This window comes from Sinocyclocheilus grahami, unplaced genomic scaffold (genome assembly GCF_001515645.1).
Source record: "Sinocyclocheilus grahami isolate Dianchi unplaced genomic scaffold, SAMN03320097.WGS_v1.1 scaffold816.1, whole genome shotgun sequence".
NCBI lineage: Eukaryota > Metazoa > Chordata > Actinopteri > Cypriniformes > Cyprinidae > Sinocyclocheilus > Sinocyclocheilus grahami.
In genome coordinates this window covers 349567-374578 of record NW_015505995.1, presented here as the reverse complement: position 1 = coordinate 374578, position 25012 = coordinate 349567, and the positions used below count along the sequence as shown (strand labels likewise).

Below are 25012 nucleotides of genomic sequence, written 5' to 3'. Positions count from 1 at the left end.
GCTTTTGGAGCAAGAAAACCCTAAAACCTTGAACAAGCTCCTTATACTAATAAGTATAAACCTTTAGCACGCAATTCATTCGGCAAATTTGTGCTACAAACATGAATGTTACCTCAAATGATATCGCTAGAAACAAACCAGAGCATCTTAGCAACTGATTAGCAATGTTATACAAAACACTCAAAACAGCTTAGAAACTGCACAACAATGCCCTGATAACCACTCAAAACACCCTAATATCATGGCAGCAACTTTTTCACAGGCAAATAATACAAACATTTTTTTTTCTTCTTCAGAAAATGTAAAAAAAAATATGATTTGCTTCTTGTATTTAACTGTCACTTTTGTTGTTTAATAATTTGTTTGTGCATGTATCTTTACAGGCTAGGATTGACATGGGATCTGGAGAAAAGGTTCTCTCCTCCAGCATGGGTCTCCAGCTCAGTAACCTTCTGGACCATCATGTGTCTCTCATTCTGAAAGACTCCAAACTTACTATGGCTGTGGACAACCTGTACACAACCTTCATTCCAGTGGAGGATGCAGATGAGGACCTGAACATCGACCAGGGCGTGTTCCTTGGAGGCGTGAGGGACCTGGAAGTGGAGTACCTGAGCACAGCTGTTCCCTCCCTGCGTGGCTGCATGAGCAACGTTATGTTTGAGTCTCGTGACTTTGATATTCTGGCTTCAGCAGCTACAGTCTGCTATGACACCAAGGAGAGCTGCAGCAGTGAGTTTGAGGCAAGGGATGGAGACACCACAAGCTTTATCAGTCCAGAATCATTCATCTCTTTCCCTACCTGGACCAGACTTAGCACAGGCTCCCGTAGCCTGGAGATGCTGATGAAGACGACCATTGAGGATGCTCTGTTGCTTTTCCACCCAGGACATCAAGCAGACTTCATTGCAATCGGAATGGCAGGAGGCTTCCTAAAAGGTGTAATGGATCTGGGAAGTGGAATGTATGTGCTAGACAATGTGGAAGTGAAAGTGGATGACGATCAGTGGCACAGAGTTAAAGTTCAGATTGACCCCAATGAGTTCCAGATAAATGTGGACAGTCAAATGGTTTCACTCCCTCTTAATGAGACGGAAAAGCTGGATCTAGTAGGGAACCTGTACCTGGGAGGCATTCAAAGGAAGATGAAGGATGTGTTTCAAGATTATTTGACTCGTGTGGAGGAGGAGGTCACATCGGAGTCCTTTATTGGATGTTTAGGAGAAATCAAGGTGAATCAGAAGGGCAGAAGCCTTCAGGATTCTCTGATAACTAAAGACATTCATGTGAAATGTGAAGGAGAATATGATTACTCCACTTATGATGAGGATTTGGAGTTAACAACTACACCTCCATTAAGAATCACATACATTAATGTCAATACTGATGAAAGAGACTGTTTTCATACAGAGGAATTGCCAGAGATGTTCCGCAATATTTCCAAGCTCCTGGACATCACTCCTCTGCTGGTTCCGGAGGGAGGAGAGGCCTTCATCGACATTATAAACCTAAACCCAACATTTAACCTAAAAGCTGCAGGTGTTCGTGAATCTGAGATCATCTTTACTCTGCTAAACAATCCCTGGTATGGACTGGTTGATATGAACTTAAGACACACAAGGGTACAGAAGTTTACCCTTCTGGATGTTGTCAACAAGAAAATCAAGTATCTTCATGATGGCAATGACCAGTATGGAGATCTAATCCAGCTGGAGGTGACTGCACATGGAACAAATCTCCCAGAGTGCTTGAGTGTTGCACACAAGTATGTGCTACAAGTGGAAATAATCCCAGTCAATGACATCCCTCAGTTCAGTGCAGGTGATATCCCAATCATAGCTAATGGTCGGACACGTTTGAGCCCAAACCTCATCAAAATCTCAGACTCTGACAATCGTTGTGATGAACTCAAGGTCACAGTCACATCGGACCCTACTGCTGCTGGATATCTGGAGAATGCTCAACAGCCAGGATTTGGTCTAAGAGAGTTCACTTGTAGACAACTGAAAGAAGGAAATATCTACTATGTGCACAGGGGAGGAGAAGTGACGGAACTTACCCTGCAGGTCTCAGATGGAGATTTGGTTAGCCAGTCAAGCACATTTAAGTTGCTTATCATCCAGCCACAGATGACTTTAGTCACAAATACTGGCCTTCTGATCACCCAGGATGACAGCACCCCAATTGGAATACAAAATCTGTCCATTTCTGCAACTCCAAAAACTGGAGACGTTGAGTATAATGTCACTCAGCCACTTCAGTTTGGAGAACTGCAGTTGATCTCAGACAATGGGGTACCAAAAAGAGTCACACTATTTCATCAGTCTGATCTGGAGCAGAACCGACTGAAATACGTTCCCAACCTCACAGCTGATCTCAAGGGGACAGAAACAGAGTTTATTCACTTCAATGCACAGCTTGGACAGGTCATCCTCCCAGACAACTTATTTATCATTAATATCATGCCTGCCCTTATAGGAATAGGTAAAAGGGTTCCTCTGGAAGTTGAAGGTGGGCAGCAAAAGGTCATTAAACCTGAACAACTACAAGATTTTGTGAGGGAAAGCAACATTGATTCAAGATCAGTCCAGTACATGATTACAAAAAGCCCAGTCCAGGGAGTCTTGATGATGCTTGATAAAGAGTTGTCTGATGGTGATACCTTCACCCAACAAGACATTTTGAATGGTTTCATCAGTTACAGCCCTCGTGTCCACAGAGCAGTTGACTTTGAGGATCAGTTCCACTTCAAAGTATTCGCAGAGGATCAGTACTCCAGAGTATACACCTTTCCAGTCAAAATCAAGGCTGATTCTGATGCTCCTGTCCTAATCAATGAGAGACTTGTTGTGCTAGAAGGAAATGAGAACATCATAAATAAAGAATATCTCTGGGTTCAAACCTCCACCTCAACAGACTTTGTGTACAGGATAGTACAAGATCCCAAACATGGTCGTCTTTTTAGAGACTCTCCACCAGGTATGCAAAGGTTTGATGGTGCAATTCAAGTCTTTAGCAATGAGGATCTCTCTTTGAACAGGATGGTCTACAAGCATGACGGATCAGAAACAAGTCATGACCAGTTTACCTTTCTGGCATTTGATTCAAGAGGTGGCAATGGTTGGCAAGATGAGGGTCATGAGGTACTGAGGGGAGTGTTTAACATTGCAATACAATCCAGGAATGACTACGTACCTCAAAGGGTAATCCACAAACCTTTTAATGTTGTCAGAAATGGCCATCGTTTATTGACCACTGATGACATTCTATTCAAAGATGATGACTCTGACTTTAATGACACCCAGCTGGTTTATGTGAGAGTGGGAATTCTTTCAGGAAATATTGTCTCTGCAGTAGATCCATCGCAACCGCTCTTCCGCTTTACCCAGGCTGACCTGAGGGACAGGAAGGTTCTGTTTGTCCACCATGGTGCAGACCGTGAGCGATTCCAACTTCAAGTATCTGATGGTTTACATAAGACAACAGCTGTACTTCAAGTGCAAGCAGGTGACCCTTATCTACGTATAGCCAACAATACCATGGTGGTAATGGACCATGGTAGCACCAAGACGCTGAACACCAGTCTGCTAAGTGCAGAGACCAACATGGACATTAGAAGTGCAGCTGAGATTATTTATGATGTGACTTCTCCTCCCAGTGATGGTAGGATTATAGTCAGTGGAATTGAATCTTCCACATTTACACAAGAGGACCTGACTAAGGGTGTGGTCTCCTACGAACACAATGACCAGAGCCTTAGCTCAAAAGATTCCTTTGCCTTCACTGCCCAAGCAAAGGATTGGTCCACGGAGGGCACTTTCAGGATTAATATATTCAAGAAAGGTTACCTGCCACAGCCACTGGTTGTGTCGAACATGGTGATCCTTGCCTATGAAGGAGAGCATTCTGTTATTGACGCAAGCCACCTGGCGGTAAAACTACCTTTCTAAAATATATATGTTTTTAAATATTAATGATTTTTTTTCATCTTGTTGACATTTTCTGGAAATAGTCTCCCTGACATGGCTGCATCAACACGACTGCTGTTCCTGAAACCACGCCTTCTTTCTTTGCGTGCACATTTGGGTGGCATTATGCTAATATTTCCACATGTGACGTTGATATGTGGGGGCATGTTAGAACGAGCCGTTTTAGGTAGGTGTGGCTGACTCTTAACTTTTATAAAGAATATCTCTTTGGATTTGAGACTTTAGTCTTTGCAACTTTACAGATCTTCTTTATGCACCAAGAGCTTGTAACACTCCAAAGAGAAAGGAAAAATTTAAATCGCATCATATGACCCCTTTAATTACATATCAAAAAAAAATGTTCAAGCTTAAAACGGTGTAAATTGTTTGTAAAAACAGTTATTGTAGATGCACTACAGAACTCTAACCTCTCTATTGCCATTTGTGGTACATACATAAAATTGCAAGTTTTGTTCAGTATCTAAATCATTACTGTAGGCTTACTGTAGTGAACTGGGATAAGGCAGGAACAGTTCTGAACACTCGATAAAATTTTAATAATTTGTATCACAAAAAAGAACACTGTTACCAAATTAAGTGCAGCAATTTAGACAAAAAATGGTCTTACGAATGGATTTCTACAAATTGTGTTTTAGGAAAGAGGCCATGAAAGTGTTATTTCATGTCAAGTCATAAGTTCTTATCCAAAGGCATAAAGACAGCACTTAAACATATAGCAGATATAGCAAAAATATTCATATCAGTTTACAATGACTTCCAACAGTCCTTAATGATAATTTGTGTTCAACAGCTGTTGTATTACGGTTGTGGAAGGTTCCAGAACCACAAGAACACTGCTCCCAAAATCCCTGAATGCTGGTCTCATAAATCAATCCAAGAGCTGCTTTGCATTTAGTTTCAAAGTGTGTGTTTTAGAAGACAGACAATGTTTCAAATGTACTTGAGCCTCTGCAGTGGTTATGCTATTGTTGACCAGTGGCGTGTCTAGAGCATTTTAAATGGGGGGGCCAGTCGGGGGCACTGGCTCAAAAGAGGGTGGCCAGAGGGGGGGGCACAACATTGTTGTGTTTGCGGAACGATGTATGTTATAATACATCGTGTACACTCACTAAACAAAGAGAGACGGAGACAGAGACAGTGACAGAGCAGAGCCAATTCATAAAAGAACAATATTTAAAAGCACACGTCCAGTTTTGTGTGAGTGAAGGAAATCCGCCTACACATGCCAGGATCCGCCACTGCCAGATGCAGTTAGAAATTTACTAAAAACAAGCCTATCGCAAGACATCTGGTAGTGGGGGGGCACCTGGGGTTGCACGCCCTTGTTGTTGATGCTCTGCTGAGTGTATTTTCAGTAATTACCCAAGTGTTGCAGTAGAGGAAACAGCCTCTGCTCAGATTCATTAGGACATTTGTGATACCTGACATTGATTTATATTTTGTATTACTTTTTCCTCTAAGCATTTCTGAGATTTATCACATGCTGAATAGGGGATTTTGCATAATCTAATTTTTGATAACAGCTCAAGGTTTCTATAATGTATCATTCAGTACCATTAATAGATCAAAACATATTTAAGTATTTTCAAACTGTGTAAATATTACTCTAAGATTTCATTTGAAGGGATAGTTCAATCAACAATGAAATTCCTTTACTCATCATCATGTAGTGCGCATATAACTTTTTTTCTTGTTAAATCTCTTGAATGTTATTTCCATTTACATAAGTTCAAACATTATTGACATCAAACATGATATTTAAATGTATGCAAATACAAATTCTTCAACAGTTTGGATTTGGAATGGCATGACTTTGAGTAAATGAGGCTTTCTATTTTTAGGTGAACTTTTCTTAAATGCATTAGTGAAAGAGTGTACCGTACAATGTGAAAGAAAAATTCTGTTTGTTCTGAAGGTAATTATTATTAAAAGATACCTGGTACCTGGCAGTCTGTAGGGATATGCAGCATTTGAAAGCAGTTTTTCCAGTTTCTTACTGCACTCATTTTTAGGTCTTCTTGTCGTTCTCTAAGGTGATGCAAAGAGACATCCTGCCCACAGAGATGGTGTACTCTGTCAAAGACTTTCCACGGCTGGGTCATGTAGTCAAACTTAACAACGACTCGGACAGTATGGCATCACCCGTGCTGGACTACATTCAGTCTTTCACACAAGAGGACATAAACCTGGGTAGAATCTTTTACGTCTCCGCTTCCCTTCAGGGCCAGGGCCAGGACCACTTTATCGTTGATGTCAGCAATGGCTTCACTACCGTAGAAGATCTAGAGGTGCAGGTGGTCATTGTTCCACGCATCATACCCATCCAGGTGGTCAACCTTACAGTGAGGGAGGGTGGATCTGTGGCGCTGACCCAAGAGGTTCTGAATATCACACACCAGTTCTACCGTTCCAAGAACATCGACTTTTCTATGGAGGAAGCACCTCAGCATGGAGATATTAAGTATCTGGATGAAGAAGATGGAATTGACACCTTCACCTGGGAGGATGTGAGTGCCAAAAAATACACAACATTTTAGTATTATTTATATACAATTATAGTATTTATTATATTAATATTTTGAATTAGCTTTTATTTTTATATGTTCAGTTTTCATTTTAATTTAAGATTTAGCAATTGTATCACTTTTATTAGTTTTTGTTTTTAAAATATTTATATATATATATATAGCCTTAATTAATTTTTATTTCAGTTCTAGTGATTTTGCTTAAACATTTATTTCAGTTAGTTGCAAAAAAAATTCTAATTTCACCTCGGAAACATGTTAACCAACCCTTGTATTGACATCAGAGGTGTGGCCATTGATTTTAGGCATGGAAAGAGGATTGGCCTGTGCTAAAATGTGTTCGCCAGCTCTTATATGGCCATCAGAGGCGTGGCCATGAATATTGATGGGAGGCGTAACCTCAGAAACATGTTCGCCAAACTTTATGTGACTCTGGACCACAAAACCAGTCATAAGGGTCAATTTTTCGAAATTGAGATTTATACATCATCCGAAAGCTGAATAAATAAGCTTTCCGTTGATGTGTGGTTTGTTAGGATATGACAATATTTGGTCGAGATACAACTATTTGAAAATCTGGAAACTGAGGGTGCAAAGAAATCAAAATATTGAGAAAATCGCCTTTAAAGATGTCCAAATGAAGTTCTTAGCAATGCATATTACTAATCAAAAATTAAGTTTGAATATATTTACAGTAGGAAATTTATAAAATATTTTTGGCATAAAAGAAAAATCAATCATGTTGACCCATACAATGTATTTTTGACTATTGCTACAAATATACCCCAGCGACTTAAGACTGGTTTTGTGGTCCAGGGTCACATATGGACATCAGAGGCATAGCTACAGATTTTTCCATCTAATACTTAGATTTTATTTCAGCTTTATTCAATTACAGAAAACGATTTTTAGTAGTTTTAGCTTTGGTGAACAATCACAACACTGACATACAATTTAAAAACTCTAATAATTTACTCATTCTCTAACTAACTTTCTTCCATGGAACACAAAATTAGATATTTTGCATAATCTTCGCACTGATTTTTACCATTCTATGATTGCATATCGTGACCAGGGGGTCTGAATGTCCAAAAAGGACATAAAATCTCCATAACAGCAGTCCAAATGACTCATAATACTATATTGGTGCAGCTAGACAGAAAATGTGCATATGCAAATGAGATTCAAGATCTGTAGTGGAAAGCATCATTAAATGACTGAAACTGTGGTCTGTTCCTCACGTAAAGCTATCATGTGACTTCGGAAAACTTGAAATGTTGCTTCTGAGTCATAAAGACAACTTTTATGGTGCTTAGCTCTCCTTTTTGGAGCTTGACAACCACTGGTCACAATATGCTTTCACTGTTTGCTCGAGCAGCATGGAAATGGGCTGAGAGTTTCACAGGAGGAAGAAAGTCACAATATGAGCAGTGAGGGTGAGCAGATGATGATATGCTGTTGTTTGAGAGCGGTTAGACATTGCTCTTATGACTGCCGTTCCAACTTGATGGAAATTCTGACTTGCGCTTCCCTGCTGCCGCAGGCCAGAATAAACTAGCCCATATATCCCGCAAATAAAGTATTTACACCGTGCCACCAGGCGTGCGACTTTGAAAACAGAGATCAGGTTAACTCAGGAGCGATTCAGCTAGAACAGATGAACTTCCCAAGTTATTTTCAACTTCAGGCTCAATTTCTGTGTCACCAAAACAGAATTGCAAATTCCCCGTTTTCAAATAGTGTCAGTTCTATCTGGATATTCAAAAAGTTCATGTTAAAAATAATCTTTAATGTAGTGTGTGAGAGACTAGCATCTTCACAATAATTTGTAGCAGGAAAATCATCACAAAGTTTGTTGAAAGATACGTATCTCTCATAATGGCCAACTTTTAAACATCAATAAAACAGCTTGTACACTGCACAAATTGTTTTTCAATAAAATCTTTCAGCATTCTTAAATTGAGATTTACTTGAGAAGCAAAATGGCATGATATATAAAGTCTTTTTCTGACAGAAATATCAAAATTGAGTGACTTAATTCTTAAAAAAAAGAACAGATGGATTGCCAATGAGTCCATTTGGCCCCATTGACAGATTTTTAATTTTTTTTTTTAGCTATAAACTCACTTCATTTAAAATTTTGTCAGAAGACAAACTGTTATATGTCAAGTAATTTTGCATATCAAGTAATGTTTCAATATTTGTACTCTTTTTTTTTTTTTGCATTGTACATAGCTAACATGTTTACCTGCAAAAATATATATTATATTATATTATATTATATTATATTATATTATATTATATTATATTATATTATATTATATTATATTATATTATATTATATTATATTATATTATATTATATTATATTATATTATATTATATTATATTGCAAAAATATATATTATATTATATTATATTATATTATATTATATTATATTATATTATATTATATTATATTATATTATATTATATCTGCTAATTCTGTCAGATAATTTTTAAAGAATTGTTTGGAATGTTTTAAAGGTAATTTTCTCCAAAATACAGTTTTCTGACATTTCTAATATTAAATCTCAACAATGTTTGGGAGTGTAAATGTACAATTGTAATCTTAATAGAATTTGAAAGCTGAGACTTTGCTTGTTTTTGTCAAAATCTAAGAGACTCAAAATGACGAAGCAGGTCACATATGCTTTTGTTGTTATTGAAAACAGTGGCGTAGACATTTTGAAGGTCTGAACTTGAAAATAATACTGAATATTCCTTTCAGAGATTGAGGCACAGCAGGACATTAGTGGTCTTAGTTTGACAGATATTTTATGCAATGAACACAGCTCTCAGATCAGACAGAGAACGGCAGGATAAGAGAAAGAGAGAGAGAGGCAGATCACAGATGGAGGAAAGATTGAATTTGAAGTTCAGAATCAATGTCTTTTGGTGGTTTTATTCCAGCTGTCAGAATAACTTAATTGTGTGCAGCAGCTCCACACTACATCTTAATGCACGATGTCTTAACCGCTCTGGCTCTCGCTGTCCTGTGCTCTACATTTCCTTTCTTCAGTTATGCAATGCTTTCTGAAACACAACTAATATGTTCCATATGGAAAGAAACTACTGTGCAGGAAAGGAACCAAAGCGGAATTGTTCCTAAATTAAATATGAATGCGTCATGCTCATTACTGAGCTGAATGTGGAGTTTCTTTATTCTGTGTTGTGGAGTCAGCGGTCGGTTTGTATACTGCCGGTCATGGCTGCCACACCAGGGGACAGATTGTAATGATAGCTTACGGTGCAGCATAGTAGCAAACATTCACAGCACACTGAGATGAAAACATCTCAAAACAGTTCAGGGCTTCAAAAAGAAAGAGATAGAACGGATATTAACATGTCAGGACGAAACAATCTGGAATACATTTCTCCTCTGCTACAAAAATTGATATCTTATGTAGATAGTCGCCAACAGTTTTAAATTTCAAAACAAATATAGACTAAACAACAGAATAATGTGAAACAGCTTCTTGCAGAGCTTTGGCTTTTTCCTTTAGGACTTTGATTTTACATTGGACAACAAGTGCCAAAGTTGTTACTGTAGTAAATCAAACTTGTATTAACACTATTAATATTAAGGAATAGTTCACCCAAAAATTTAATGAAAATCATTTATTCACCCTCATGTTGTTCCAAACCTGTGACTTCCTTTCTTTTGTGGAACTTTTGAAGCTGAATGTTGGTAACCAAATTTTGGTTCCCATTGACATTCATTGTATTTTTTTGTCAATGGGAACCGAAAATGTTTGGTTAAAACATATCTTATTTTAAGTTCCACTGGGAAAAAAAAAAAAAACATAAAATCATATAGGTTTGGAATGACATGTGAGTAAATAATGACAGAATTTTCATTTTTAGGTGGACTATCCTTTTAATATTATATGTATTAACATTATTCTTATCAATATTTTATTAATATTAGCATTATTAATGTTTTGAAGATGTCACAAGCCTGTCCATGTTGACATCTGTGACCAATGTGACTAGCTTCTACCAAGTGATTAAAAGCCTTAGCATGCACACTTTGATAAAATGGGCTGTGGTGATCAGACAGGCGGATCGTGATGTTTGCTGTTTCTTTTCTTCCTTCTTTTCCTTTCCTTTTTCTACTGTATTATTAATAAAAAATGGCCAAAAGGTCAACTTAAAATAATCAAAGATTCTCAGCCATTAGCATGTTAGCTGAAATATTTCACCAGATTTGGAAAGTTGACATCTTCTGTGAACAGTCGGTAGCAGTATCGATTTCCTGGCAAACACACCAATTTACTGGCTAAACAGCAGCAGAAAGAAATGAAGCTCAGGTTTTCTCTACAAAAACTTCTGTTCTCTCAGAGTTTGTGTCATAACGGTTAGCATCCACACTGTGACACCCATACTGCGTAAATACTGCATAACCCAAGTTAATTAGCCTTTTTTAACTTATTTTCAAGTCGAAATATCTAGAAAAACCTTAAAGGGGTCATATGATGCTGCTAAAAAGAACATTATTTTGTGTATTTGGTGTAATGAAATGTGTTTATGCGGTTTAAGGTAAAAAAAAAACATTATTTTCTACATACTGTACATTATTGTTTCTCCTCTATGCCCCGCCTTTCTGAAACGCGTCGATTTTTACAAAGCTCATCGGTCTGAAAAAGCGAGGTGGGCTCTGATTGGCCAGCTATCCAGTGCGTTGTGATTGGCCGAATACCTCAAGCGTGTGACGGAAATGTTACGCCCCTTACCAGTGTTGCCAAGTCCGCGGTTTTCCCGCGGAATTGGGCTAATTTAACACTGTTGCCACGGGTTGTGTTTCATGTCCGCAGGTTGAAGCGACTCCAATAACATGATATTTATCCCCTGGAATGCGAATTTTAGCAGGGGAACCCTGCCAAAAAACGTGTATTTTTTCCCCCCGGAACGCGATTGTTACCCCCTCGAAACGCGATTGGGCTAGTTTTGAGTAGCGATTGGGCGGGTTTTCTTGTGAAAACCTGGCAACCCAGCTCCCTACCATACTGTGATGCCGTGTCCTGGAGCGATGAGACAAAAACATTAAAACCCATTATAAACGAGGCATTTGTTGCATCCAGTATGGACATAATTACTGATTATAATGACTTATGCTGTCTTTTTACGCGTTGCATCGCGCCACGTAAACATAAAACCATGTCTGTATTTGTGATCAGAGAAATTACAAACAACAAGCCCTACTCTACACTGCTCAAAACTCGAGTTTGAATCATCAGTGGCAAATTCTTTAAATATGAAAACGTACTTGGAGTCTGTGAGTCAGAACAGCCGGCATTGTAGGCTACTCTACCAGGATCAGGAAACAGTCCTCCATAAAATGTGCTGCACACATCTGAATATTTGGGTTGAACTGTTCTGGAACAGTGTTGTAAATACAACTTAACCACTGATTTCTAGTCGTGTCCTCTTTTGGAAGACCAAACAAAGTAGTTTCGCTTTTGCAACGAAACACACAGCGTCTTCACAACATGGAGACGGCAGTGTCAGCAACAATAAAGTTGCGCCTTCTTTCTTTTGAACATTTTGGTTTTAAAACAAGATTCCAAATGGCACTGATTACTGATTTCCTGACAAACATGAGAATATGCAGACTTAATGTCAGAAAGAGGTGAAGCACAGCTTTTCTCTGCTAAAAAATCTGTTAGCATAAGCTGTGGCTTAGCGGTTAGCACATAGCTCTGACACATGGAGCTGGTGCTCGTACTAATGAAAATATGCAAAAAAATTAAATGGCAGTTAGATTGTTATGTTTCCTGAAGAAAAGGTGAGGGCTTGTGGTCATTGTTAAGATTTGCACTATAGTTTGTACTATGTGCAACGATCTGATCATCTGGAACCTGTTAAAATCTGTACAACATATGACAAACGGCAGACGTCTGACCTCCTGCGCCAGACACACATACTTCAGTTTCACATGACACGCTCGCAGCTGTGGGGCTTCCTAGAGCTTTGCATTATGTTTGTTTGACTAAATCTGCACTTTGTTTAAAAAGTGCATCTGACCACCCACATTAAATCCACAATTTGATTATGTAATGATACCGAGCAATGGCTTGTTTGGAAGAACAGCTTTACTATTCACAACCATGTTAATCTTATAATTAAAAAAAGTTTGGAGATGTGGCTTAGTCTCTATGCTGTATTATCAGCAAATATTGGATTCTATCTGTTTATCAACTTGTTTTCTTTTAATTACGACAGGTTTTGTATTTATTTTTGGAAAGGATTTATCAGGCCTCTTTGATCTTAACTAAACACAGTTTTTCAGTGAAAAAAACATTAGTTGTAGATAATTGTGGCAATATTCACTAATAACTGAGGGGAATAAGTTCAGATCAACGAGGCCTTTGATCAATCAGTTCCAAAAAGAAATACAAAACCTGTGCTAAATGAAAGAAAACATTTTTAACAAGATGATAAAAAAAGATTGAATCCAATATTTGGTAATAATATAGCATAACAAAAAGTTTATGAGTGATTTTTGACAAGAAGGTGAGGGAAAAATCCCCAAAAAGTCAAACAAATCCTTTGCAAGTTGTTGGGTTGTAGTCCAATGTGACAACATTACTCAAATTTTCAGGAAAAAGAAAATCCTCAACGACTGCAACACAACATGAGGGTTATTCTACAAATAAAAAGTGCCAAAAAAAAACAGTAAAATAAACAAAGATGCTGATTAGCAACATGAAACAATCCTGAAAACAGGAACTATGGTTACTATGGTATTTAGTGTTTATTTATTTCATCTTTTTGGAGGGAAACTACATCTACAGAATTTTAAAAGGATGTTTTTATTGTCTCGTCACTTGAAAAACGACAAAATAAAAAGTTACTGTAAAACCAAAAATGCCCTAATGGTCAGAAAAAGGATTAGGTGTGTGTAACTGGATTTTTGATATCTGTTGTGTATGTTGTGTTTCCTCAGGTACAACAGGGACAGGTGTACTACTTCCACGACAGCAGCGAGACCACAGAGGACAGTTTCACCCTCATGGCATCCGCTTTTCACATCACCCGCAGGAGTGCGTCCCTGACCATCGGCATCACCATCCTCCCTGTGAATGACGAACCGCCCCACATCCAACGCAACACCGGAATGGAGGTACACCAAGACCATTTTCCCTGTTTTAAACATTAATGAAGCTTCTAGAACAGATACGTAGTCGGAAAATTTCAGAGCGACTCCCTCCGCTGGAACACAGAGTATCATTCAGTGCTTGCTTGATGTTGTCTGTGGTTTTCGGTCGCCGTGGAAACTCATATTTTTGGAAAACCATGACGGTGGCAAGAATTCGGCTTCTGGGCTGGAGGGAAAACAGACCAATCGGAGAGACCGCTCGAGTCCCGCAAAATGTGAAATAATGATATGTGTGTTTTTCCACATGAGGATAGTTCCCCTTCTCTAGCTCACATGCTTTCTCTCTGTCTGTCTTTGTATCAGACATGCTTTAATCCAGGACACCTCAATTTTCGATGGTTACAGATGATAATAACAGAGAAAGTCCAAATTCAGACCTGCTCTTTCCAAAATTGCAAACACAAGTTTTACCAGCACAGTGTCTAACACACACACACTTATAATCCGATTATCTCACTAAAAGTGCCTGGTTTATATTTAAATTTATATTTAGTTTATATTTTTATATTTTATTAAAATCAAAAGCAAAAACATGTATTAGATTTAAATATATATAATAAATATAATATTTATAAAATTATTAAAATAATATATAATATTTTAATGTATTTTATTTGCAGTATATATATATATATATATACTGTACATATATATGCAAAAAAATTCAAACAATTATACATTTATACAAAAGTCTCATTTATCAATTAAAAAAATTATAGTTATGTATATATTAATTTACAAAATGATAACTAAATTATAAAGAATAAAAATCATTCTACTGAGCGTAATGTGAAAAAAATGCCTTTATTGAAATTAAATGATCTACTAATTGTACTTAAAAAAACACTTCTCACATTACAGTATTGTGAATGAGCGGTTTTGCATTTTGTTTGCAATAATTGTCATGAAAATAAAGACCCAGTGCCAAAAATGACAATATTCCTAAAATGGCTTCGTTTTACAATTTCATATGCTTTTCCTTTTGATTTTGGCATGAAACATGAAACTTTTGTAAGATTCATCCACACAATCACACACGCACAGTAATATATCAGTTCTGGGCCCCCTGAGCTTTGATGTAGAGACCCTATAGAGACACACCAGTCTAATCAGAGAGAGATTGCAGTTTCCCATCAAAGCAGGCCTCAGCACTGCATGCTGGGATTTGATTTGCCATGCAGCCTCTGATCCATGTTACAGCTATTAAATATTGAGTATGAAGAAACAGCCATTTCCAGCCCAATTTGGGAGATATTTGTTTCATAAACTTCACTCGTGCTGTACTCTGGTCTAGTGCTACCATCTAGTGGATGCCCATGCATATATGTACTACACAGGAAGTGATTTAAAGGTCTTCCAACAATCACCAGAGGGCAGTATAGAGAGTTATCTGGTATGACTAATATTTACCCTAGTAATGACACTGCATTGCCCCCCATTAAAAAGCACTCGCATGAGGAAAGGAGATGATTTTACATGCACTTAAATCTTGAAGGTCACGTTATGTGGAAAGTAGATTACTAAATGATAATGAGTCTGTAGACCTTTCTGTTCCAGGGCACTACGCCATGTACTCAATTCCAGTTTTCTCCCCTCGGTCTCTCAGGAGAGCTGTAGATGGAGGCAGTGAAAGCATTGAGGAACAGATAAATGTGTTGATGTGTGGTGTTCACACGGCAGCCCTGCAATCTCCCAGCTGAATTTGATAGTTTAAGAATGTCTTTCAGCAACTTGTCCATTACACATCCATTAGAGCAGCATCAGAGGAGACATAACTGCCTCTTTCACATCCCAATGACTCCAGACAGTTAGACACCTCTGAAAACAACAGTTTAGTTGTTCCATCTTGTTTATTGGTTTGTTTGTCTCTCTTTGTTTGTGTGTGCTCTCACCTTTCAGCTTCTAGCTGGCGAGGAGTCTGAAATCACAGCCAATATGCTGAGCAGCGATGATCTTGACACCCCTTCAGAGGAGTTGGTGTATGCTATCGAGATGCCCAGCAATGGGATCGTTGCCTTTAAAGTGTCTCCAGATGACAGCGTGGACAGTTTCACCCAGGCTCAGATTAATAATGGAGAGGTTTTATTCATTCATCAGGGTGGGTTGACATCAGTTTCTTTGAATCGAGTTCTTTAAAGGGGTGGTTCATTGCGATTTCACTTTTTTAACGTTAGTTAGTGTGTAATGTTGCTGTTTGAGCATAAACAATATCTGCAAAGTTACAAAGCTGAAAGTTCGATGCAAACGGAGATATCATCTTTTAAAATTCTGGCAGTTTAATGACTACAAAATCGGCTGGTAGGGACTACAACGAGTTACTTCCCGGGTTCGTGACATCACAAACCCAGATAAATTATACACTTATTTTCACATAGCTTTGAGAAGCGTTAAACATGGACATGCGTGCAGTTGCCGTACTGTATTATTAAAGCTTTAATCAAGATAAAACTGTATATTAAAAGCTAACAGAAGCAGTAGCATTTACAAATAACAGCGTATCTAAAAGTATGATACAACAACAAACAAAAAAATAGGCCTACCATTAAAAGCAGTGCTTGCACAGGTTCTGCACGATCCTCTTCAATAATATCCTCTGCTTCTCAATCGGGCTCAAACTGATAAGCGATATTAACGACACCTTTGTTTACAATACAACCAGAGCACATGCCGCTGAGGTGAGGGGCGGGACGTTTAGACGCGCACTAGAGGCGGTTTAGCCAATCACAACACACTGGGCTAGCTAACCAATCAGAGCCCATCGCCCATTTCTGAGGGAGGGGATTCATAAAAGCAGGAAATTGATCAGCTCGTTTCTCAGAGAAGGGACAGAGCGGTGTGGAATAAAGGTAAATTATGTGAAAAAGAATGCGTTTTTTTAAAAATGAAGCATTAACACATGTTAGACTGCTCCCCATAAACACAATCAAGCCTAGAAAAAAAACACTGAACCACCCCTTTAAAACCTTTGAAAACAGAATAAAACATCAGCTAAAGAGATTTGGGGCATGGCAATCATATAGAACACCCTAGAAACTGCATAGAATTGTGTTAAAAAACAAATTTTCAAGGCCCAGCTACCCAGAACACCATAGAAATATGCTAAAAAAAACACACACAAAACAGATTAAAAACAGCATAGAAACATAGTAAAACCAAAATGCCTAAGCAACCATATAGCAACATGCTAAAAACAACTTAGAATACAATCATATAGAGTAGTGGCAATATGCTAAAATCCACTCAAAATACATATATAACATGCAGGCATTGAACATAATTGACTAATCGTGTGAGAACGTGGGATGGACAGAGAATGGCCAAAGCGATGCAAATACACGTACATATTAGGTGTGTTGGACTTGAAGATTGGTGTATGACATCAAAGCACCATGAGAACTATAGAGAGCAGACGGCTCCTTATGCTTTCAAATCGCACTCGCGGTACTTTGATATCATGTTTAAAGGACTCAACTTAGCAAATGTGTTGTGACTCTTTTGATAGAAGTTCCTTAGAGATATTTTTATTATACAGTTCTTTAGAAAATAAATATCTGTGTGAAGACCCCAGAAACCACTACACTGATCTGAAAACATAAAATTAAGATCTCTTGCATTCTCTACAAAAAAAAACATACAGAATTTTATACCTGCAAAAAGTGTTCTTGATAAGAAAAGTTAAATCTAATGTGCTGCATGGAACCATTGAAGAACCCTCATTTTAAGATTGTAACATGATGTAGTGAATATGATGTGCTTGTGTCTGCGCTCAGGCTCAGAATCTGGTGGGTTCAGCTTCACCGTGACTGATGGAGAACACACTTCACCTCTCAACCACTTCGCTGTCAAGGCAAGGCAGCTCACCATCTCCATGGAAACGGAGGGGGAACTCATGGTCTTCCCAGGTGGGCTCCACATATCCAGAGCTTAAATCTAAATCCCTGTCTCTCTCTGGGCCAATAAAGATCTTCAATTTGTTTATAAAACTTCAAATTGGGGGGTTATTTTTAATTTTCCTCATCATGAAGAGTCGGTAATCTTATCTGGAACAACCTTATATGTCAATTATAGCTGTATAAAAGCTGCTAGAATGTGTTTTCATGAAGAAATCAGTGGAGTGACATGATTTGTTGGTGATGCTTGTCAGGCACCAGACAGGTGATCAGTGGAGATATTTTACGGGCCATAACAAGTGAAGACGGTGATGAAATCACATACTCACTAGTGAAACCTCCTCGCTTGGGACGAATAATCAAACCTAACCAGCGTGGACAGTTTGAGGAGATCAACAAATTCACACAGACAGAGGTAAATAACATTGTATATTTGGGAAAAGGTACTTGCAGAGGAGACCAGTAACGCATATAGCTAAAATTTTTGGTATTAGTATTATTATATAGAATAACTGTTTTGCCATTGTAATAAATCCCTTCATGTGCTGTCAATAAAGCCTCTTTTACTTGCTGAGTCTAAACTTACGAAATCTGCAACTATTTCAAGTTCAGAACTAAAACTATATACCTTAATTGCTGTAATAAATTGTCTGTAATGCTTCAAGATCTGACCATTTGATCTGTATAATGGACAGTGTTATAGGTTGTGGCCAGTTATAAAAAGGTTTTTGTATTTGATTCCTATTGTGTGTTCAGTTGGATGCAGGTGTCGTGTATTATGAGCATCAGATGCCGTCTGAGCCCTTCTGGGTCCTGAAAGATTCTGTTGAGCTGGCCCTCATATCGCCCCCAGCAACAGAGCTGCATCACAGCCTGCCAGTCACTGTGTCATACTACGCAGCCAATCGAAACGTGTCGTCGCAGCTCTGGAAGAACAAAGGTAGCTACCAATTAAATATAATTTTATGGAGTAGGGGTTTGATGCAGGTACTCTTTGTCAATTGATACAAAAGTGAACAGAAGAGTGATAATAATAGGCAAATGTGGTGGGAACAGGACACAGTGCATTCAAACTTGTATTTTCTGCATGAGCACTGAGACTCAATGTGGTTGGAGCTTGTATGCCAGGGTTTCTCAAATCTGGCCCTGCTCTGCAGAGTTCAGCTCAAAACCTAATCAAAGACCACTTAGCAAGGTAATCAAGGTCTTCAGAGTTACTAGAAAATTACAGGTAGGTGAGTTTGATCATGGTTTGGCTAAACTCTGCAGGGCAGTCGCCCGCCATGGCCCTGTTGTATGTTAATCTCTAGGTCTAATAATTGAATGTAATTTAATTATTTTCCTTTGGTGGTTTTGTTAATGTGTTGCAGGTGTGTCCGTGGTGCAGGGTCAGTCTAAAGTGATTGACAGCTCTGTTTTGGATGCTTCTAACCTGCTGGCCAGTTTGCCTGAGCAGAAGCGAGCGGGGCAGGACATTGTCTATGAAGTGCGTCGGTTCCCCATTCATGGACGACTCACTCTCGGGGGGTTTGACCTGTCTCGCGATGCTCCCCATTTTCTGCAGGATGATGTGGCACGTGGTGATCTGGAGTACAATCAAGATGACTCTGGATCATCTTCTGATAGCTTCTCTTTCCGGGTCCATCTGAACCCCAGTGGCCGCAGTCCGCAAGTCCAGCCCGGTGCCGTGGTTCTGGAGGAGATCTTCCTGATCTCCATCAGACAGCGAGACTCAAACCCGCCAGAACTTGTAAGCTTGGACCTGCTCCTGGAAGCACTACAGGGCTCCACGACCATCATCTCCAAAAATTACCTCAACATGGTTGACCAGGACAGCACACCGGATGAGGTCCGATTTACCATCTCCAAGAGTCCAGCTAACGGATATGTCATCTACACCGATTCCGGAGACCGGATTATCCAATTCAGCCAGGAAGACATCAACACTGGGCGGGTTGCTTTTGTTAGTGATGGAAGTCTGTCCAATGGTTTCATGAAATTTACAGTGTCTGATGGGAAACACCAAACGGACCCATACACACTGCATATTAGTATCCTGGCCAAGTCTCTGATACTGAATAAAGCTCCAGAGATTCATATAAGGCAGGGAGATGATGAGACTCTAATCACAGAGGACATGCTGAGCACCTCCACTGGGGGTCCGGTCGAGGAGGATGTACTCTATAAGATCACCAGTGTCCCGAAATATGCAGCCGTAATGGTGGACAGACAGCCCACATCGGCTTTCACGCAGAAGCAGATCAAACAGGGAAGAGTGAGTGTCCGTTTCGTTAAGTCCACATCACCGAGAGATAGCGTTGCCTTTGTGGCCCGAAGCAGGGCGGCGAATGTGTCCTCTGTCCTCAACATTACCGTGAAACCACTGGCGAAGGTGGCCCAGAACCCCCTGCTCCCCAGAGGTGCTACTGTACTCGTAGACAGAAAGTTGTTGGATGCTACACCTCTAGCCAACAAGACCAGAACATCTCCAACTTTCAGCATGATCCAACAACCTCAAGGAGCTCGGTTCGTCAAGAGGGGTGGGCCAGATGATGGCCAGCCAGTGAGTTCCTTCACCCAACAAGACCTGGATGAAGGTCGGGTAGCTCTGGTGATCTTAAACACAACTGGGGTTCAAAACACTGGAAGTCAAAGTCAAGATGAAGCACGCTTCCTCCTAAAAGCGCACGGCGTTCCTCCTGCAGAGTGCGTCTTGCCCTTCCACGTGGTCCCCTACGACCCTTCCAAAGTTTATGGTGCTACAGTGCTCAAAGTGCCACCGGTGTCCACTTCTGATAAGAGGGATCCAGGTCAACCTGAGCCCAGGTGGAGAGATGGTAACGTGGCTTCTGGCAGCACTACAGCGACTCCTGTGGTATCTAGACGAAATACACTGTGGGCTATCCTTATTCCTATCCTTGTCATCCTCCTACTCATGCTCCTGGCTGCACTGCTGGCCTACTACTTGGTCCGACGAAACAAAACCGGAAAGCACAACGTCCAAACAGTGGCGGCAAAGCCGAAGAATGGAGAAGTCAGTCAGGAGACTTTCAGGAAAACCGATCCTGCAAACAACATCCCCATGTCAAACATGGACTCCAAAGGGGCAGATCCTGAATTAATACAGCACTGTCGGACAACAAACCCAGCACTGAAAAAGAACCAGTACTGGGTTTGAGATGGGGAGGCGATCGGACAATTGTGTTTTCAATGCCTTGAATCATTCCAGTCAGTGTTATACAGTTTTCTTGCCATTATTGATGCTTTTGAAGTCCAGCACATATCTGAGTTTAGGGTTTCTTAGAAGGCACAGCAAAATCTGTGTGCGTGCTGATGTTCTAATAGTCACATGGTCATTTCTCAAATTAGGCTGAATTAACCAACTTTTAAGGTACTTTTGGACAATAACATAATATGTTATGTTTGAACAATCCTTTGTATGTATGTTTAGGCAGTAAATGGTTTAAGATCTTATTTCAGTGTTATTTCAGTGTTCAGTGTTATTTACGTTTAAGTTTTGTGTTTTGTTGCTTTTAAACACAGATCAATATATGTGCCTTTTTCCAAGCAGCCTGTTTTCTTCGGTGACGCATTGTGTGATTTAAAATTGCGCTGACGATTTGGTACTTTTGTGATCACTTGTTTAAATGAATATTTTGAGTTCAGTACAAGTTAAGTTCTGTCAACAGCATCTGTTATATGATGTTGATTACCTGAGAAAATAACAAAATGGCATGCACTTACAGTGGAAGTCTATTGAGCAAGTCATTGTACCTTTAAATACACACAGAAGTATAGCCACAAGACTTCAACTTTCTAAGTTAAAATGAGACTACTGTATTTAAATGGTTTACTAACCTTGTCTGTGAAAAGTTAACCAACTTTCAACCAGTTATGGCCATGTAAAGCCAGTAAACTCCACTCAGAGGAATTATGCCGGTAAATCCATCCACCTAGAAAAGTAGTACCACTGCAAAAGGCATTATTTAGACCAGTTTTTCTGAAACCTATTTCTGGAGGTACACAAACAGTTTCAGGTTGTTGAGTTTCTACTATCAATATCATGAGTTGATCATGAATTAATCAGGTTTGTTTGAGTAGGAAGAGTTTGAAAATGTGGTTGGGAAACATCGATTCAGACAACATTACAGCTCAAGTAACATACTGTACATACTTTAATAAAATAAACCAACACAAAATGAAAGTAAAGCAGCAGCCCCTCGCGGACGACTGCTGCACACAAAACACAAAATAAAATCCAGCCCTGGTCCTCTCTCGTCTTTCACTGTCATCGCTCCTCCTTTTATCCTTCCGGAGCTCCTCCATGGGACTCGAGACCGGTGAGTGGTGCAGGTGTCGCTCATTATCAATTACTCCACCGGCCATGCTCCGTTCCCACGGCTCTCGGCCCCGCCCCACTCATCATATACCCCCACCGGCCCTCACAGGCCGGGGGGGTATTCCCGAGACTGCGCTCTCCTCCCCCCCCCCTCCCCCCTCCGGGGGAGCCGATCACGGCGGCCGCGGCGTACCTGGGTGTAAGGACAGATGAGGCGAGAGAAAAGGAGACAGAAAGATGAGGAGAGACAGATACGAGAGAGGGGAGAGAGGAAAAGAAAAAATTCTCGGTCCGGTTCCCGGACACACTGCCGCTTGGTCCTCAACCGGCTGAGAGGCTCTCACTCACGGTCCCATGCGATGGTACTGGACATCTTTGGTGGACGGCCCAACACTCCTCCGTCTCCTGGCGGACGGCGATGGCTCCTCCTGTTGAGGGCAGCCGGCAGCGAGTCCCCCGTTCCCTGCTCCTCCCCAATCATGGCGGACGGCAGCAGGCTCCGGCCTCCTGGCGAACGGGGCCGACTTCTCCACTCCCTCTCGGATGGCAGCCACCCCTCCTCGACCCAGAAGCATAGCAGCGAGCTCTTCGTCCCACCTCATCTTCCATCGTTCCAGCACCACCACTTCGGGCAAACATTATCAATTACTCCACTGGCCTCGCTCCGTTCTCACGGCTCTCGGCCCCGCCCCACTCATCACACATACGTTTTAGTTGATATAAGTGCTTTAACAAACATTCAACCAGCACCTTTCAAATGTAAACACTTTGCAATACATTACCCCATAGACTTTCACTGCAAGTGCTTATTAAGAACGTATTTTCTGTGGTAATTGACAGCATAACAGTCAAATAAGAATTATGCTGAAAGTATACTTTGGTTTTGATTTCAATGTGCACAATGTAAATTTCAACCATTCGTGGGGTCTGCACAATTTTTGTGCACTAATTGGTGAGTCCCCTAGATGTCAAGTCTCATAGATAAACTGTTGTAAAAGAATGTGGAAAATGCAGGAAATACTACAGACACTGATAGTGGAAACAACCCAATGGCTTTGTGAGGAAACAGAAGGTACCCGTGTTTGTACAACTTGTTTAAAAGAGTATAGCAATATCTTTAGGCATCGTAGCTACTTATTTTTTGTACAGAACTTCAGAGTAGGGAATCCAGAGTCACAACTCTCTGCTGTGCTCTACAGGTCAAGTAAAGTATTACAAAGCAACAGTATTATGGTCAATGGAGTACAATTTGAAAAGGCTACTACATTTGAATGTGCGTGAGATGTAACAGCATTTGGAAAAATTCAACATACTCTGCTTCAGTTTGGTCAGGTTATGGTGCTAGTTCCGCTTTGAAATCTTTGTCATGCCTGCTTAAGAAGAGCAATTTCAAAGCCATGCCACATACACTTCTCAGTTTTGACACATAAACAGTGCTGAGATTTGATGGATCGAGAGTGTAAATGAGAATTCATGTTTACTAATCATCATATCAGTCATGTGAAAGTTTAAAAAAACAGCCTTACTGAATGCTTTTAGTTATTTTTCTATAAATCTATCTTTTCTACTCTGTTTGTTGTATTTGTTTGGTCCATAAATGCTTTCATCCACTGCACTGAATACAGGCACTGAAGAACTGTAAAGTTTTCTCCTCTAGAACTGCAGCCACGGTCCACGGACAGGAATTGAGTTAGCAGTGGCTGAATTCACGCTGTGTCCTGATTGGCTGCAGGGAAGATATGAGGTCATTATTCCTCAGGCTGCAGCATCTATTTTCCAGAGCTGCTTCTGAGCTCAGTTCACAACTTTTGTTTTAGATTTAGAAAAATATGCAAGTTGTTGCATGGCTGGGTGAAAGTATGTCTGAGCATATGCATTTTTACAAAATGATGTCTAGGGTTTACAGAAATCTCTGTCGTTTGAGAAATATAGCTATATCTGCAGTGTTTGAAATAAAGAAACTGATTAGAATAGTTCACCAAAAATGAAAATTCTGTTATAAAAGTTTACCCAACCTTACATTATGTCGTTAAAAAAAACACTATGACTTTCAATCTTCGATAGTTTGTCACTGAAATGTAATTGATATATTTTTTGATACTTTTGGGGTTTGCCGGACACTTTTGTATGGAAACAGTGGCCTGAACATTTTTCTAAATAACTTTTGAGTTCTACCGATGATAGAAAGTCATATGGGTTTGGATCGATCTGAGCGTGAGTGAATAGAGTTTTCATTTTCTATTTCTTAAAAATTGTTTACAGAATGACTTCCCATTTGTCACTGGTTCTCTGAATTGCGGTTAATCATTTGGACTGTCACTGGCTAAACTGTTTAATTAGATGTTTTAATCGATTGTTTGGATTTTCTTATCTAACAATAGTGATGTTCCTTGTAATCCTAGACCAATTCTTCCTCATCATTCCAGAGTTTATTTATATAGAGACATGATCCGTTCCCAATGTACTGCATATGGAATTTATATCACTGTTGATCTGATTTTCCCTTTTCTATATTAAGCTAGTATTAACTGCATATCCTGGGGTTATGATATCCCATCTGAGACCTCTCAGGACGTTTTTATCTGTTTCTGCAGAGCAGAATTGAGATGACATGAAAACTCAGGACATCAACGGTGTTTGTGATTCTGGGTATTTATGGGAATACGTCGACCTTAAACCCAAAACCATGTACAACCCTCTTTTTTGTGTTTTTGAGTTCTTGTTTGCAAATATATTATGTCAGATCACATAACCTGTCATAAGAATCAAAATGCACTTTCCTCCAGCTTTTCAGTGATTTCATTTGTGGGTGAGAGTTTTCATTTCCAGTGTTTATTTATTTTTAGCATCTATATTCAGTTTAGTTTTTGCTCTTTTAAAAAGTTTGTGAACATGCAATTCATTATGTCCCTATAGAAAAAAATTAAATTAGAAATAAAACAAGGTTGCTTTTGTTTCTTGAATTATGTGTTCCACATATTTGTATGTTACATAACATGATCAAATTAGCATATTAAATGTCTAATATAAAATAAAGATCATTTTTATAAGTAAAAATGGATGATGATT

At 39.5% G+C, this 25012-nt stretch overlaps 1 protein-coding gene across 1 annotated transcript in view; it reads left to right on the top strand.

The window, feature by feature from the left end:
- LOC107562278 (chondroitin sulfate proteoglycan 4-like) overlaps positions 1-21050 on the top strand; it is a 52249-nt gene extending 31199 nt beyond the window's left edge. Inside the window, exons 3-10 of the mRNA XM_016246900.1 lie at positions 384-3932; positions 6023-6496; positions 13502-13678; positions 15614-15812; positions 17485-17616; positions 17859-18019; positions 18361-18544; positions 18975-21050. Of these exons, the coding sequence (XP_016102386.1) occupies positions 384-3932; positions 6023-6496; positions 13502-13678; positions 15614-15812; positions 17485-17616; positions 17859-18019; positions 18361-18544; positions 18975-20782 (6684 nt within the window). The 3' untranslated portion in view covers positions 20783-21050. The remainder of the gene's footprint in view (positions 1-383; positions 3933-6022; positions 6497-13501; positions 13679-15613; positions 15813-17484; positions 17617-17858; positions 18020-18360; positions 18545-18974) is intronic.
- Positions 21051-25012: the final 3962 nt, after the last annotated feature.